This window comes from Callorhinus ursinus, unplaced genomic scaffold (assembly GCF_003265705.2).
Source record: "Callorhinus ursinus isolate GAN/ISIS: 27379988/994484 unplaced genomic scaffold, GSC_fseal_2.0 scaffold48, whole genome shotgun sequence".
NCBI classification, from domain to species: domain Eukaryota; kingdom Metazoa; phylum Chordata; class Mammalia; order Carnivora; family Otariidae; genus Callorhinus; species Callorhinus ursinus.
In genome coordinates this window covers 2,662,936-2,676,831 of record NW_027397110.1, presented here as the reverse complement: position 1 = coordinate 2,676,831, position 13,896 = coordinate 2,662,936, and the positions used below count along the sequence as shown (strand labels likewise).

Genomic DNA, 13,896 nt, shown 5'->3' with positions numbered 1-13,896 from the left:
TGCCGGAGGGGGGCTGGGAGGCCAGCGGTGAGCCCACTTTGTAACTCTCCACCACTTAACTTTCGGACAAGCCACCTCCGCGTGAGGGACAGGAGCTCCTGCGGGCCTGAGAGTGCCAGGGTGGCCCGGCTATGGGGTGCCTCATCCTGGCTCACGCCTGGGGCTCAGAGCCCCACCACAGGGACGGGGGAGGGGGTTGGCCTTCTCAGCACACCTCTCAGGAGCTCCCAGGTCCCCACGGGGCAGAGAAGGCTGGGCGCGTGGGGCACGGAGGGTTGCTTCTTCTGATGAAACAGACGACTGTGAGACTCAGGGTTGAATTCTCTGTCTCTCCTCCCAGTTGCTGGGCTGTTGGAGGCAGGCTGCAGGTCTTGTCTGCCCTGTACTGTCCTCTCCCAGGCAACCCGGGTACGCGGGGTGGGGGTGGGGCGTGGGGGGCTGGTAAATTTTCCCTGAAATAGTTGATGGATGAGGAGCCTTTGCTCTGGAAGGACTTCGCCTGTGTCCTTGTGGGATCAGCGGGGCGTCGGGTTTCTGGTCGTTCCCGCGGCCCATGCCTTCCCATATGGGCCGGGCCTTGCTCTGCAGGAGGCAATCGCCGTGCCCTGGGGGCTGGTACCCAGACACACAGGGCGAGGCCCTGCGCCCATGTGGCAGTGTGGGGTCCCTTCAGACACAGAGGGGCAGTCCTGTGTCCAGTGCCCTGCCACCTGGCCTGTATCCATGGACACTTGACCCAGCCTGCCGCTCTGCCCAGGCAGAGGGTGGACGTGTCGCTGACTCAGGGTCCTGCAGGGCTGGCCCCTTCAGGAAGGGTGCTGGTCATCACGCTCTGGCTGGGATGGGCTCCTTCCTGCCAAGCCTGAGACAGGAGCCGCCTCTGTCTGCATCTCCTGGGGAGGGGCTGAGAACTCAGCTGTCCCTGTGCCCCCTGCTGCTGGGGCCTCAGGTGGGACTCACTGTAGAAGAGAAAGGCTTACTTTTTATGGTTTCCTTAGGTTACTTCAGTGATAGATGTTCCAGAAATACGTTTAATTTTCCAAATCTGTTCGCTCACCAGTTTACATTAGAAGGGTGACTCATGCCCCCCAACACATTTTTAGAGCTGTTTCCCCAGTGTGTCAACTGGTGACCTTGTCCTGCGCTGCCTGGAGGCGCCACGGCAGAGCATGGGCCTGGTTGGGGAGGCCATGGCTGTTCTGTCCGTAACTCGTGTGGGCAGCCCGCTTCCCCGGCTTTCGTCCACGTGTCCTGAGGGCGTCCGGCTCTGGCCATTGTTCTCCCCAAGTGATGTGCCGAGCATGGACTCCATGCCGGGCTGGGCTCTGTGTCTGCCTGTGGGCCCAGACAACGTCCCCCGTCCCGCAGGAGGCCGGGGTCCAGGGGAAGACCCCGCTGGTGGTACCCCAGGGAGAGCCTGGATGACGGCTCCTCATCAGTGCCCTGGGCTTGCTGGTCCCTCAGCTAACAATCCATGGTGTTACTGGGCAGGAGCAGAGGATGGGAAGCAGTGGAAAACGTAACTTGAATCCACATTAGTAAACTCGGAGTCAGCATTTCCTTCCCGACGGTTAAAATGTGACCCACCCGCTGCTGTCGTTGATGGGGTTTGGCCTGTGCCAGGCCCACAGGGTGACTGGACTGGGACGGATGGGCTGGCTGCTGTGCCGTGGGAGGCCCCAGGCTGCTGATCTGCTGCAGCCCTGGGGTCTGCTTGCGCCAGTGGGCGAGGCGCTGGCATGGCTGACCTGGCCCTGTAGAGCGGTGGGCTGGGGTGACCAGCAGGACCAAGGGCCTCCAGCCGGGGCCAGCCTCCTGTCCCGGGAGCCGCCCCTGTGCTGGCCTGCCTCCTTCCTGGGCTGTTTTCAGGCAGTGGTCCTGTCTGCCCAGCTGTCGCCCATGTTCCAGCCTGTTCTTCCCCAAGCTGCCAACGCAAGGAAGTTACCCTACTTTTCCTGTGTGAGGGAGGTTTTTTTCAGTAAAATCAGAAATTTTCTAAAGTGTCTGTTTTCAAGTGTTCTCTTGTTTGAATTTCACGCTAAGCAGAGCGCTCAAGTCAGTGCCCTGGGCCGGGCCAGAGGCTGACTGCCTGCTGGTGGGGCTTCTGCCCTGGAGCTGCGGGCAAAGGTCAGGCCTGGATGGAGGGCCACTCAGGGGAACTCTCCAGAGGCTTAGTTTTGTAGCTGCTGATAATTGCAGGCTAGAAATCATTCTTCAGTTCCTACAGAGAACACAGTGTCCCGTCACATTGCTGAGAACGCTCCTCCGTATTGCACTGTGGGGGACAGAAGCAGAGAAGGAAGACTGGGCATTTGGGGCTTTGCTCGTTCCTGGTGCTGGCCACCCGTTTTCTCCGTGCGTTCACGCGCTCCTTCCCTCACTCATCATCTGACAGACACTTGCGAGACACCTGGTGTCTGGACAGGACGTACAGAGTTGACTTGCCCACAGTACCTGCCCCGGGGTGAAGCCCGGGACGCTGGGAGAAAGGCTGGACTCGAGGTGTTTAGCAGCAAGAAGAGGGGCAGGCTGACGGCACAGGGAGTTTAGGGAACTCTCCAGGTGTTTGGCACGTGACTAGCTCTGCCCTGGAAGGGACAGGGAGGCCCGGGGTGGGGGGAAGGCTGGAGTGTCAGCGACACCGGGTGGTTGGGTATGGACGGGGTGCCGTCTGGCACTCGGTGCCACCGGCGGGTGACACCCGTTGGGACGTGTTGGGGGACTGAGGGCTGAGGATGAGATGCATTCCTAGCATTCCAGTTTTCTCAGACTGTGGGCCATTTATGGGACCCTCACAACATCTTGAGTGGAACCCCTGGAGGCATTAAGTGCTCCCAAGATGTTGGGCCAGCGTCACAGGGAGAGGATTGCCCCCTCCTGCCTGGGGGCTCTTGTCTGTGCAAAGCTGTGTGTCTCAGTTCTGCTGGGGACTGCTGCTGGGGAGGCCCCACCTAGCGCCATGCCGTTGATGGACTGCTGGCCTCTTTATGCTCCCCTAGAGCAAGTGGGAACTTCTCTTTGGTAGTGAAATTAAGTTTAATAAAAAATAATTGTATTTAATAAAACATAAGTTGATTAGAAGAACACGGTTAGATAGACCACAGTGTGGCCCCACCCTGCCCCGTGTGCAGAACTTCTGGAATGGGGACCCTGTGTGAGAGGCTGGAGTCCTGTTGCCCTCTGTCTCACAGGGCCCCTGGGAGGGGTTCCCAGCACATCACAATCTTCTGGGGAGCTGACTAAACACAGATTCTCAGACCCCACCTGAAAGATTTTGATGGAGAAAGTCGAGATGAGCCTGAGAACCTGTGTTCTTAAGCCCTTGAGATGAGGGTGCTGCCCAGCCCAGTGTGGGGACCACTGAGGTCATCCCCCGCGGCTCCCTGCTGTCAGGCTGGCCTGCCTCTGAGCTGGCCCTGTGCTCCCCCGGGCCCTGGCAGTTGCTCAGGCCTGAGCTCCTCAAGGGCCTCTCACCTGTGTTTACCCAGCGCCCCAGGACAGGGGGACGGGCCCTAGTCTGCGGGCCGGGGGGCGCGGAAGATGGAGCTCGAAGGGGCCCAGCGCAAAGAAGACATTTTGTTGAAAACTTAGGTTTTATCCTAAAAATTAATGATGATGATTGACTTCATAATGCTTATTTATTTGGTTTTACTATAAGAATAGCTTTCAGATTTCTGAGGGGGATCTGTTCTTACTGCCTACTGTGACTCCGTTTGCTTCCAGCTGACTCCAGCCTTGCTAGAACATGGCTCCCTGGTTCACGCTCCACTCCAGCCCCTTGTGCACAGAAACGTTCTCCTTAGGCTTTCCCAGGGAGGACAAGCGGGATTGGTAATATGCAGAAATGCACGAGTCTTCCTTCAAGCTCGCACGGGCTTGGGCCAGAATCCCTCAGTCAAGCAAAAACAAAACAAGCCCCCCTCCGCTGGCATGTGAATCGCCCCTCTGGGGAGAGGGGCCCCTGCCCATAGGAGCTGAATACCCCGGGGGAACAGATACCAGCCAGAGGAGCCCCCACTGCCAGGCCTTCCCTCTCTGCCTGCTTCCTGGCCTTGGCACCCTGGGCCCAAGCCTGCCCTATGCTGCGCCCGGAGCCCTCGGTCCCTACATTTGTCCCTGAAGAGGCAGCACATGGTGGGCCTTGGGGCGTTTGGGGTCTTCCCACTGCCTCGTCCCACTAGCTTCCTCCTGGCATCTCGCCCCCAGCTGCCTGCAAGGGCTCAGAGACGAGCCTGTGTGCTTCTTCTCAGCCCCGTGTCATTAGTCACTGTCTTGTTGTGATTGATCTTACAGTGTGTTGCTGGGTCTGCCTCACCACGTGGCCCAGCTGTTCCCCCACACCCGGCCTGCATGTGTCCTGCCCCGCCTGCCACGTCGCGGGTGCCCAGGCGTGTTTGTCATGCTCCGCCGCGGGCAGCAGTGGCTTGGGGTGGGGTGTCGTAGCAGAGCCAGTGAAGGAACTGGCTCCAGTCATGGGAGCCAGAGCTGTCCACAGAGCTTTTCTGTGACCCGCCTTCCTCCTGTGGACGAGAGCACCCCGCCAGGCTGACTGTAAGCCAGAGTGACTGGAAGGTGCAGCGGGTCTCAGGACAGGGTCCTCCCGCCCCTCGCACCCCCCTCCTCTGTGCTTAGTAGTGAGGAAAGCCTTGTCTCTGCAGTACTTCACGTTACCAGGAACATGAGTAAAAACAAACCAGTACGCAACAAAACATGCTTACTTATTTGCTAGTTCTAGAACTTTCTTTGGGAGACCTGGAAAACCTGTAGGCTTTTTTCAGGGTCACTTCTCAGGGCTCTCAGGGCTGGTCACAGGGGAAGGTAAGCCCCAGAGAGAAGGAACTTGCATGTAACTCAGGACCTCACAGAAAGGAGTGTGTGGAAAGAGTGCTTTTAGCAGTGCTTGGTGGACCCTGATTCAACACAGCATGGGAAGGTTCTGGTTCCAAGTCGGGACCTGTTCAGCAGTACTTGCTTGTCTTAGGAAACAGCACGGAGTGGGTCTTCACAGGGCAGAATGCTAGGAAGCAGCAGGGTCACCACGATCCCCAGAATCTTTGCTTCCTGCAGAGGCACCTCCAGGATTTATGGACTGTGGAGCTTCATGGAGCTCTGGAGCCTGCCCCCCAGGTTGCTGAGCACCCAGCAGAGAGGTCTGGGCCGGGAGCACAGGGGACCTCAGCTGTGGAGCATGTTGCAGCGGAATGGGGAGGAGCCGCTCGTGGCCAGTGGGAGATTGAGCGTCAGGGAAATGATGGTTCTTCTGAAGGGTCAGCTCTCCTCTCTGGAGGCCAGCCCCCAAACTGGAATCCAGAGGTACCCAGCCTAGGGCCCAGGGCTGTGTCCCACTTGCCCGCTCACTGGCCGGGTCCGGGAGCAGGTGGAGAATTGTCCCCAGACGAGCCTGAGGTCGTTTTGGGAGCTGGTGAGCTCTCCCTCTCTCTGTCCGAGCCCCTCCTGGAACTGCAGCCTGTGCCTGGTGGACTTGCCCGGGGCGGGAGAGCGCTCACTGCGTGTCCCAGAGCATCCGCTGGCCTCGCAGACCAGTTTCTCACCCGAGAGGCAGGAGTGGTCCTGCCCCTCTTACCGGGGGCGGGGCGCACACATGACCTGGGGGGCCACCCTTGCCACTGTTCCCATCACGGCCACCACTGCCGCTCCCTTTCCAGAGGAAGAGTCAATCTGAACTCTTTTAATGGAGGTGACTTCTTCGCTCCCTGGGGATGTTGCTTGGGCGTCTGGTGGTTGGAGTGGGTGGTTCCAGGCAGAACCCTGGGGGCTCTCCCTCACAGCCATGGGGCCTGTGTTTGTCTCGCACAGAGCAAGTCCACCGGCACCTGGACCAGCACGAGGTGAGGTACCTGCAGTTCGCCTTCCGCTGGATGAACAACCTGCTGATGCGGGAAGTGCCCCTGCACTGCACCATCCGCCTGTGGGACACGTACCAGGTGAGCTGTCTCCACAGCCCCCGTGGCCTCCTGCCGCGCCCGGCCTGGGCCCGCTGACTTTCTGCCTGCTCAGCGGCCGCCCAGGGAAGGGTCTTTTCTGGTGTTCTTGTCAGCGGAGTAGACGTAACACCGGGAAGAACTTCCTGTCGTTCTGTTTGTAGTTGAATTTCATTCCGACCGTGTGATGCCAGTGTCCCCGGGGCTCACGAGCAATTTACATTTTGTCGGGGTCCTAGGGGCGCGGTGGGGGATTCTTGTAACTCGGCGCACGTCTGCGCCGCAGCTGCCAGAAACATTCACACTCAGGACTCACACATTGTCTGTTTTGAGTTACTTATAATAAAGATTTTTTAAAAAAATCACTGACAGATTCAGTGCAATATGAAATTTTCTCCTCTCCACCGATTTTGATGAAATTCATTTCTTCTGGAGATTGAGTTTTCTGGAACAAACCACCTTTGTTCCCCCGAGTGTCCCATTGCTTATTCTAGCACCTTTTCATGTTGCTGGAGATGTTTGCTGAAGCTGAGGCCGCGCCGCGGGGCTTATACGCCCGCTTTTCATCATCCCTCGCAGATAGCGGGAGCCTTACGTGGGACGGAGAGTGGAGGCCTGCGGAGGCTGCTTTCTTCACTCTGAGAGGCAGGGTTTTTGCCTTTGCGGGCTCTGGACTGGGAAAGGGAGCGCCGGGCGGCGGCTGGTGTGTAGGGCAGCGTAAGTCCCCCTCTTGGGGCTGGCCTCCGGTGTGGGAGCCCTGCACATGGGTGTCCTTGGACGTGGTGGTGGGAGGCAGGAGGCCCCTGAGAGCGTGTCCTGCCCTTCCCTTCCCTCCATTGCGGGAGCCCTTGGTCTGGACCTGCGTTCTTCCCGTGGGATCCGAGTTCTAGCTGCTGCGCGGCCCGGCCCAGGCACGCGCCGCTGTCTGACTCTGAGCTTGTGGTCATGGGAGTCAGCTAGAGCAGCAACCCGAAGTTCTGTTCCTGACGGTGGTCCTTGTGTCCTGCGTGGGCTCGGGGGTGTTTTGTGGTTCTGAAGCCCCGTGCTTTGACTTTGCTTTCCGTTTTTGCGGCTTGCTTATTCGAATCATATTCACTACAGAAATTATGACGACTCAGTTGCTTGCATCCAGATCCCCCACTTTGGTTTTGCTTTTCTAAGTACTTGGCAATTACAGAATTTCTGGCCACTGACATTTGCTGGGACATAAAGCCTTCCCTGGGCTGTTTGGTGAAAGTGGCCATCAGCCTGGTGCTACTAACTGGGTCTTGGTAGCGATGTAGGAAACAAACTTAATATCCCGTGACATGGGAACGCTCTCCGTTTGTGATGGGTTAGGCTATCGAAGACCCTGGCCCCCTCATTAAACACACAGTTCCTTGTAATGCTCTCCCCATTACAGATAAATTAGGTATGAAGTCAAGTCGCATTGTGAGGAGCCAGACAATGGATCTGTGTGCCCACGGTCCCGCACCACTTCGCTAAAACTCCTAATAGGTATTAAAACTTGAAGCACAGTTGTGGCATCTTTATTGCATTAATTTTCCTGAAATTAAATTTTGTCATGAATTGACTCATTTGTACCGTGGACTCATGTCTTGAACTGACAGTACCCTGGTCATAAACCTTTTCGTATCTTAAAAATTGGGGGTATTTCTATTTTACAGGCCCAAGTAACCATGAAATTGTATTACATCTTTTGGCAATGAAAATACATAGTAATCACAGGATGGCATTCAGGTGATTACTCTCTCCTAAACTGGGATGTTTACCAGCTGGGCCATTACAGGTGTTTCCAAAGCTCGTTAACCCCTCGGAGGTAGCTTGAAGCCCTCTGGGGGCATGTGCCCACCAAGGGTTTTGGAGAGCAGCTACTCTGGCCCTGGCTCCCAACTAGGTTGTGGCATGAAGATGAATGAGGTGCATCATCACAGGCGTGACAACAGACATTTAAGAAGCACAGACAATCCAGCAAGAGCCCGTGCTTCAAGAAGATGGCCCCTGCTCCTGGGGCATGTTGCACATTCGTTCTAAGCGGGACAGCCGGAGTGGGCAGTGTGGCTCCTGGGGAGCCTCGGCTGTGGGAACCGGTGCCAGGCCTCTAGGACTCGGCCACCAGCTTTGCGCTTGGCTCCCCGTCCCTGGGCTGTGGCAAGGGGGCATCCTGCCCTTCACCCATCGCATGGTTGCAGATTACCTCCAGCAGGAGAGACCCCTGAGCTTGTTTTCTGCCCTCACTGTGGTCCCAGCACAGAGGTGCGGCTGGGGAGCTGCTCCCTCTGTCCTCTCCTCCTGGAGGGATGACAGTGGAGGGGGGAGCGTGCCGGCCCTTGGCCTCCAGCTGAGCAGAAGTTTCTTCCCTGAGTGCGCTTCTGTCCCAGCGGGACAGATGCAGGAGTGTAGAGAAATGAGCCCCTGGCAAATGCAAGGCTCTCGTTAGGTCGGGGTGTTTGCTGTGGAGAAAACAGTGAGGAGCACGGAGCCGGGTATGAGGGAGAGTGAGGGGAAGTGGCATGCTCAGATTGTCCTGCCAGATGGAGGGGAAGAGCCCAGATCCCACAGGGGGCTGGACCTGCAGTCCTCCTGGTGCCAGGGGAGCTGAGGCAGTGACGTGCAGGGCATGACCTGGGCGTCGGGAGCTGCCGTAATCTCTTGGGGATCACGTCCCATGGGCCTGGGGACGGCTGTTTTGTGGAGGTCTGAGCTGGGACCTGAGTGGGGGGTGGAGAGAGCCCCATGAACATCCAGGGAGAGAAGGTTTGGGACAGAGGGCGCGGCACATCAGGAGTAAGCACTGTCCCCTGCTCCTCGGGCCCCTCCTTGCAGCAGCAGAATCCTGGGGAGGGCACAGAGGTCGTTGTCTGCCTTCCCCCACCATTTCCCGTGGTTGCCCTTTAGTCCGGAGGCCTGTGGAAGCCCCTCGTCTGGCAGGTCCTGGGACAGAAGCTGCCATTGTGTCTGAGCCTGGCTGCTTGACCGCCCGAGATTATGGGAGAGGATGTGCCTTGTACCCTGTTGACGAGGGGTTCCTAACCCTCGAGATGCAGTCTGGGGTGAGCTCTGCCTCCCCGTGATGGGGTGTCCACCAGAAGGGACCTTGCTGGGGAGAAGACGGGCCCAGAGGGGTTGGCGAACACAGGTTTCCCCAAGGGCACAGACTGAGGCCAAGTTTCTGGACTGTAATTCCTCTGCGCTAAATGGCATTAGAACGTCATCCAGCTCGGGATTGCTTTAGCTACTCGGGGTCTTTGGTGGTCCCATATGAATTTTAAGTTTGCTTTTCCATTTCTGTGAAAAATGTCACTGGGATTTTGGTGGGGACTGCGCTGAGTCTGCAAGTGGCTTTGGGTAGTGGGGGCCTCCTGCCCCGTTAATTCCTCAGGTTCGCGAGCGCAGGACGTCTTCCCGTTTGTTGTCTCGTGCTCAGTTCTGTTCCTCGGTGCTTCAGTTGCCAGTGTGCAGGCCTGTCACCTCCGTGGTTGGATCTACTAAGTATTTTATTCTTTTCGAGGCACTTGTCCATGGGATAGTTCCCTGTAGTTCACTGTTAGGGTAGAAAAATGCAAGTGATTTTTGTGTATTGATGTTTAACTTGCAACTTCAGTGAATTTGTTTATTCCAAGGAAATGAGATCAGTATCCCAAGAGGCACATGCACCCTCACGCTCATTGCAGCATTGTTCACAATGGCCAGGACACGGGAGTGACCCAGGGTGAGTGTGCAAGTATATGAAGGTGCCGGGGGGTGTGGCCAGGGTGCGACGGGGAGGGAGGGAGGAGAGGAAGCCCTGGCATGCTCGGAGCCAGTGGCAGGGATTCTGGAGCAGCGCATGCAGTAGAAGGTTCTAGGGTGATGCAAGTGCCCAGTGGGGTAGCCTGTGGTCATAGCGGCTTATTCGACATTGAAAAATGTGACTGAGGACCTGAAGTTTTAATTTTAATTTATTTAAATTTAAATTGAATTGGCCCACACAGTGAGTGCCTCTCCAGAGTGCCTTATGTGGAATGCAGCTCTGGGAAGGCAGTGGTGGGGTCAGTGGGTCATGGTGGGGAGCGGGCAGCTCTGTTTGGAAGGCCCATGTACACCGGGGCACAGTGCCCTGGCCGTTGATGGCTGTAGACAGGTGCACTTTGGGTGGGGTGGGCTGACCTCAGCTTGCGTTGAGGTGACCCCCATCTTCTGAGTAGTGTGGCTGTGAAAGGGAGCGGGGGGGGACGGGGTGGGAAGGGGATGGAGGGCTGGTTGCTGGTTGTGCAGTGGGCAGTTCTGAGCATTTCCAAGCTCATGGAGTTGCCATTGGTGCAGTGGGGAAAGCTCTCTGGGTGGCGGGGACGTTGCCGCGGGCTGGGGTCCCTTCCTCCCCAGGGTCCTGCGAGGCTGATTCAGAAGTGAGTGTGCCGCCGGGGCGTGTCCTGAAATGAACACCACCTACAGCTTTCTGAAGGGAAATGGAAGAGCTGGGTCCCTAGGGGAAAGTCAGGGCTCTGCCGGGTGCTTGGGGAATGAGCTGCTGCGGAGCTGGCCCTTGGGTGGGCGGTGTGTTCGAGTGAATGCCACCTTCCACCTGCCTTGTCCAGCACCCCCAGTCTCGTGGACATTTGTGGGGCCCTGCGTGTGGGGCTCTACTAAGGGCTCTTGTCCTCCACCCTGAGGCTAGGGACGGCTTTGGTAAATGGGGGTGGTGCCGACGGAGCCCTTGGAGGCCTTACGCTTCCTACAACCTGGTGATTCTGTTTTAAGAAAAGGAAAAATTTCCTGCTGCCAGGTGAATATTGCAGGATGACTTCATTTGGCTTAAGGCATTTATTAAATTCTTTCTTCGTGTTATCCAAAGGCCACCTGAATTCTAACGAGGACACTTCCACTCTCCATACCCCAAAGAGTGTCTTCAGTCACACTCTCCATGGGCCTGGCGGTAAATCACGGGAGATGGACTGCTGAGCTCACCTTTGGATCTGGTCATTTGCACGCCGTCTGTCTTAGGTCGTGACCTCCTGAGGCAGGGCCGCTGTGCCTGGATGCTCAGAGCTGACTGTTGGTGCGCGAGGCCGGTGGCCCCAGGCCCCTGGTACACACGTGTTCGGGGGAGCGGCGTGAGGGCCGCCTGTCCCTAGGGTGTTGCTGTGCCAGTAAAGCGCTGAATGGTCCACCTGCAGCCAAATGGAGCTGGGTCCTTCCAGGAAAGGATCCCTGTGGAGCAGACGTCTCTGTGGCCTTCCGGACTCTGGCCGCATGGCCTCTCCACCCTCGCTCAGTGTTGTCCTTAGAGCCCGGGGCGGGGCATTTCCTGAAGCTTGTGTTGCGGGACCGTGTGGGGATCTGGTGCAGTGTTTCCAGTCTCGGACTGGCGGCCGTCCCCAGTGTAGGGCTCATCAGTCATGCGGAGGCCTGGGCATCGCAGAGAGCCTCAGGACTTGGCTAACGCCCTACTCCCCTCCCTTGCACCACGTCACTGATGCACCTGCTTCCTGCGGACACGCTGGGGCTCCGTGCCCCGCATCAGACCGCGGTGAGAATGGGCCGGGCCTGTGTCTCTCCGGGCAGCGGGAGGGACGCTGGCTGGCTCACGGTGTTCCCTGAGCCCTGCAGTAGAGCTGTGGTGCGCACAGCTCCTCTGGGGTTCCGTGGGCTGGCTGTGCCCTTTCTGAGGCACAGCCCCATGTTGCACAGGCCCTGGGGGTGCCGGCTGGGGCAGCGGGTGGGAGTCAGGACCCCTGCGTGTCCACTGCTGAGCAGGGGCTGCCACAGACCCCTGGATGCTCCCAGATACATCGCCTGAGGTCCTGATCGGGAAACAGCCAAGTTTGCTGTGGGGAGCATAGCCTCATGGCACCTGGTCCTTTTGCAGCATTTTAGGTGAAATCTCTCCAGTTTTTTCACTTTCCTGCTACTTGGCCGGTGCCACCTTTGCTGTCCCTGGAGAGGGTGCGTCAGAGGTCATGAGCGGCGGGGCCTCCCTGTGTTTCAGAGGACTTGTCCGCACCTCTGGGGAAGAGCCTGATGGTTCAGTCAGGGCATGTTTGCTGGGCGCCTGTTCTGGGCCTGGGCCTGGTCTCAGCCCTGGGGACACAGCAGTGGAGGACGGGGGCCCTGACCTCAAAGAGCCCACATGCCGGCGAGAGAGCCTGGCCGTTCCCGCACATCTCTGCGGAAGAAGGTACACTGGGACGTGTGGCCCCCGGGGCTGCCCAGCCAGTGGGCAGGGAGGCCATGGCGGGTCCCCGAAGGAGATATGCTCCTGGCAGCGAAAGCTTCTAGCAGAGAGTCTTGGGGAAGGAGTCCCAAGAGGCCCAGCCGGGATGGAGCAGGAGGAAGGCTGCCAGGAACAGGGGCGGATGGGCAGTGGATGTGCAGGACCTGGCATGTGGAGGAAGGGACCTGAGGCTATTGCCATCCTCCAGGCAGGGGACAGCCGTGGCTTGGTCACAAATGGTCACTGTGGGGCCGGCGAGAAGATGCTGGGTTTGCAATAACCAGGCAGTGTGTGTGATTGTACCTGATGCCAAGGGTATGTATCTGGGGATCACCTGTATCCATCCGTCGTCCACCTACTCGTCTACCATCTACCGTGTGATCCCTGGTCTCTGTGGGACGCGACATACGCCTCGGCTCCCTCGAGATGCCCGAGGTGGCATCCCTGCCCCGAGGCGTCCACTGCCTGGCGTGGGAGGTGGACATGTGGCTGTTATAGGAGGCGCCCGAGGTGACGAGATAGGGGACTTGGGGCATCTCACTCTGTCCAGGGGTGTTGAGGAGGCTTCCCAGGGGACATTTCAGCGGGACCTTGAGCTGAGGACAGCCCTGGGCCAGAGCCAGATGCCAGGAAGTGCTTGCCGAGAGAAGGAGTGTGGTTTGGAGGCTGAAGAGGCAGGTGGGCACAGCCCGCTCTGTGGGAGGTGTGGGCATGGCTGCGTCAGTGTGTCTGGGCGCCGGGGCAGAGCGGAGGCCGTGGGCAGTGGGTGGCCTGGCTGGTGGGGGGCAGGTCCAGGTCCACGGTCTCATCTACCAGGCTGGGTCTCCCAGCTGTATTTCCAGAGGGTGACCTAGCTTCTACGGGTTTGGGGCTCCTGCCTGTACAAGAGCTTGCTGCTGGCTACCATGGCCAGTCATCCAGGCCTGCCTGTGACGGGGGCCTGTTGCCGTGGCCAGACCTCCAGGCTCGCCTGTGAGGACCTGGCATGTAGAGGAAGGGCTCCGAGGCTGTTGCCACGCTCCAGGCAGGGGACAGCCATGGCTTGGTCACAAATAGTCGCCGTGGAGCTGGTGAGAAGATGCTGGATCCTTCCCCCCTGCGGGAAGTCCTGAGTTGGGGGTGCTGGCCTGGCACACAGACCTTGTCAGTCGTCCTCGTGGGCCCCCGAGCTTGCTCCCACGGGGTGGTAGGCTGGATTAGTGAAGCCCAGAGGCCCAGAGGGAGGAGCTGGTGGGTGGGCGGGGTGGCCCAACTGAGCGGTTGGCTCCCTGGGGGGCCGGCAGAGGGCCAGGTGTGTGAGGGCTGGTGCGGGCTCTGCGCTTATGCGGGCTTATGCAGGTTCTGCCTGCCTTAGTGATTGGTGCCGAATGTAAATCCTGCCCTGGGTTGCCCCCACGGCTTCCATCCTTTGTCCCAGGGGTCCTTCTGGATCTCTTCTCCCAGCTCCCCTGCTGGCTGCGCTGTAACTGCAGGAATGTCACTGGCCACCCTGGGTGGGGTGGAGAGCACCCTCTCAGTGCGGCGCCTGTGGGAGCTCTGCTCGGGGGGCAGGTGACAGCCATGCGGCGCTCCCGAACCCTCAGGGTGCCACAGCGCCTATTCGCCGTGAATCAGGTGGTGTTGAAGCTGATGGATTGGGTTAATCTAATAAAACTGGAGAAGCAGGTCTCCTTACAACATACTTTTTCATAAGCCCATTAAGATTTGAGGTGGTAAGCTTTTCATGTCTGCCCTCCTACGGGAGCAGGCATAGATCACTGT

General features: G+C 58.5%; 1 protein-coding gene across 2 annotated transcripts in view; it reads left to right on the top strand.

Moving 5' to 3' along the window:
* Positions 1-13,896, top strand: part of TBC1D22A (TBC1 domain family member 22A) — a 336,855-nt gene that overhangs the window by 230,989 nt on the left and 91,970 nt on the right. For both annotated transcript variants that reach the window (XM_073882613.1, XM_025881542.2), the window contains one exon: positions 5,818-5,945. In XM_073882613.1, coding sequence (XP_073738714.1) covers positions 5,818-5,945 — 128 coding nt within the window. The remainder of the gene's footprint in view (positions 1-5,817; positions 5,946-13,896) is intronic.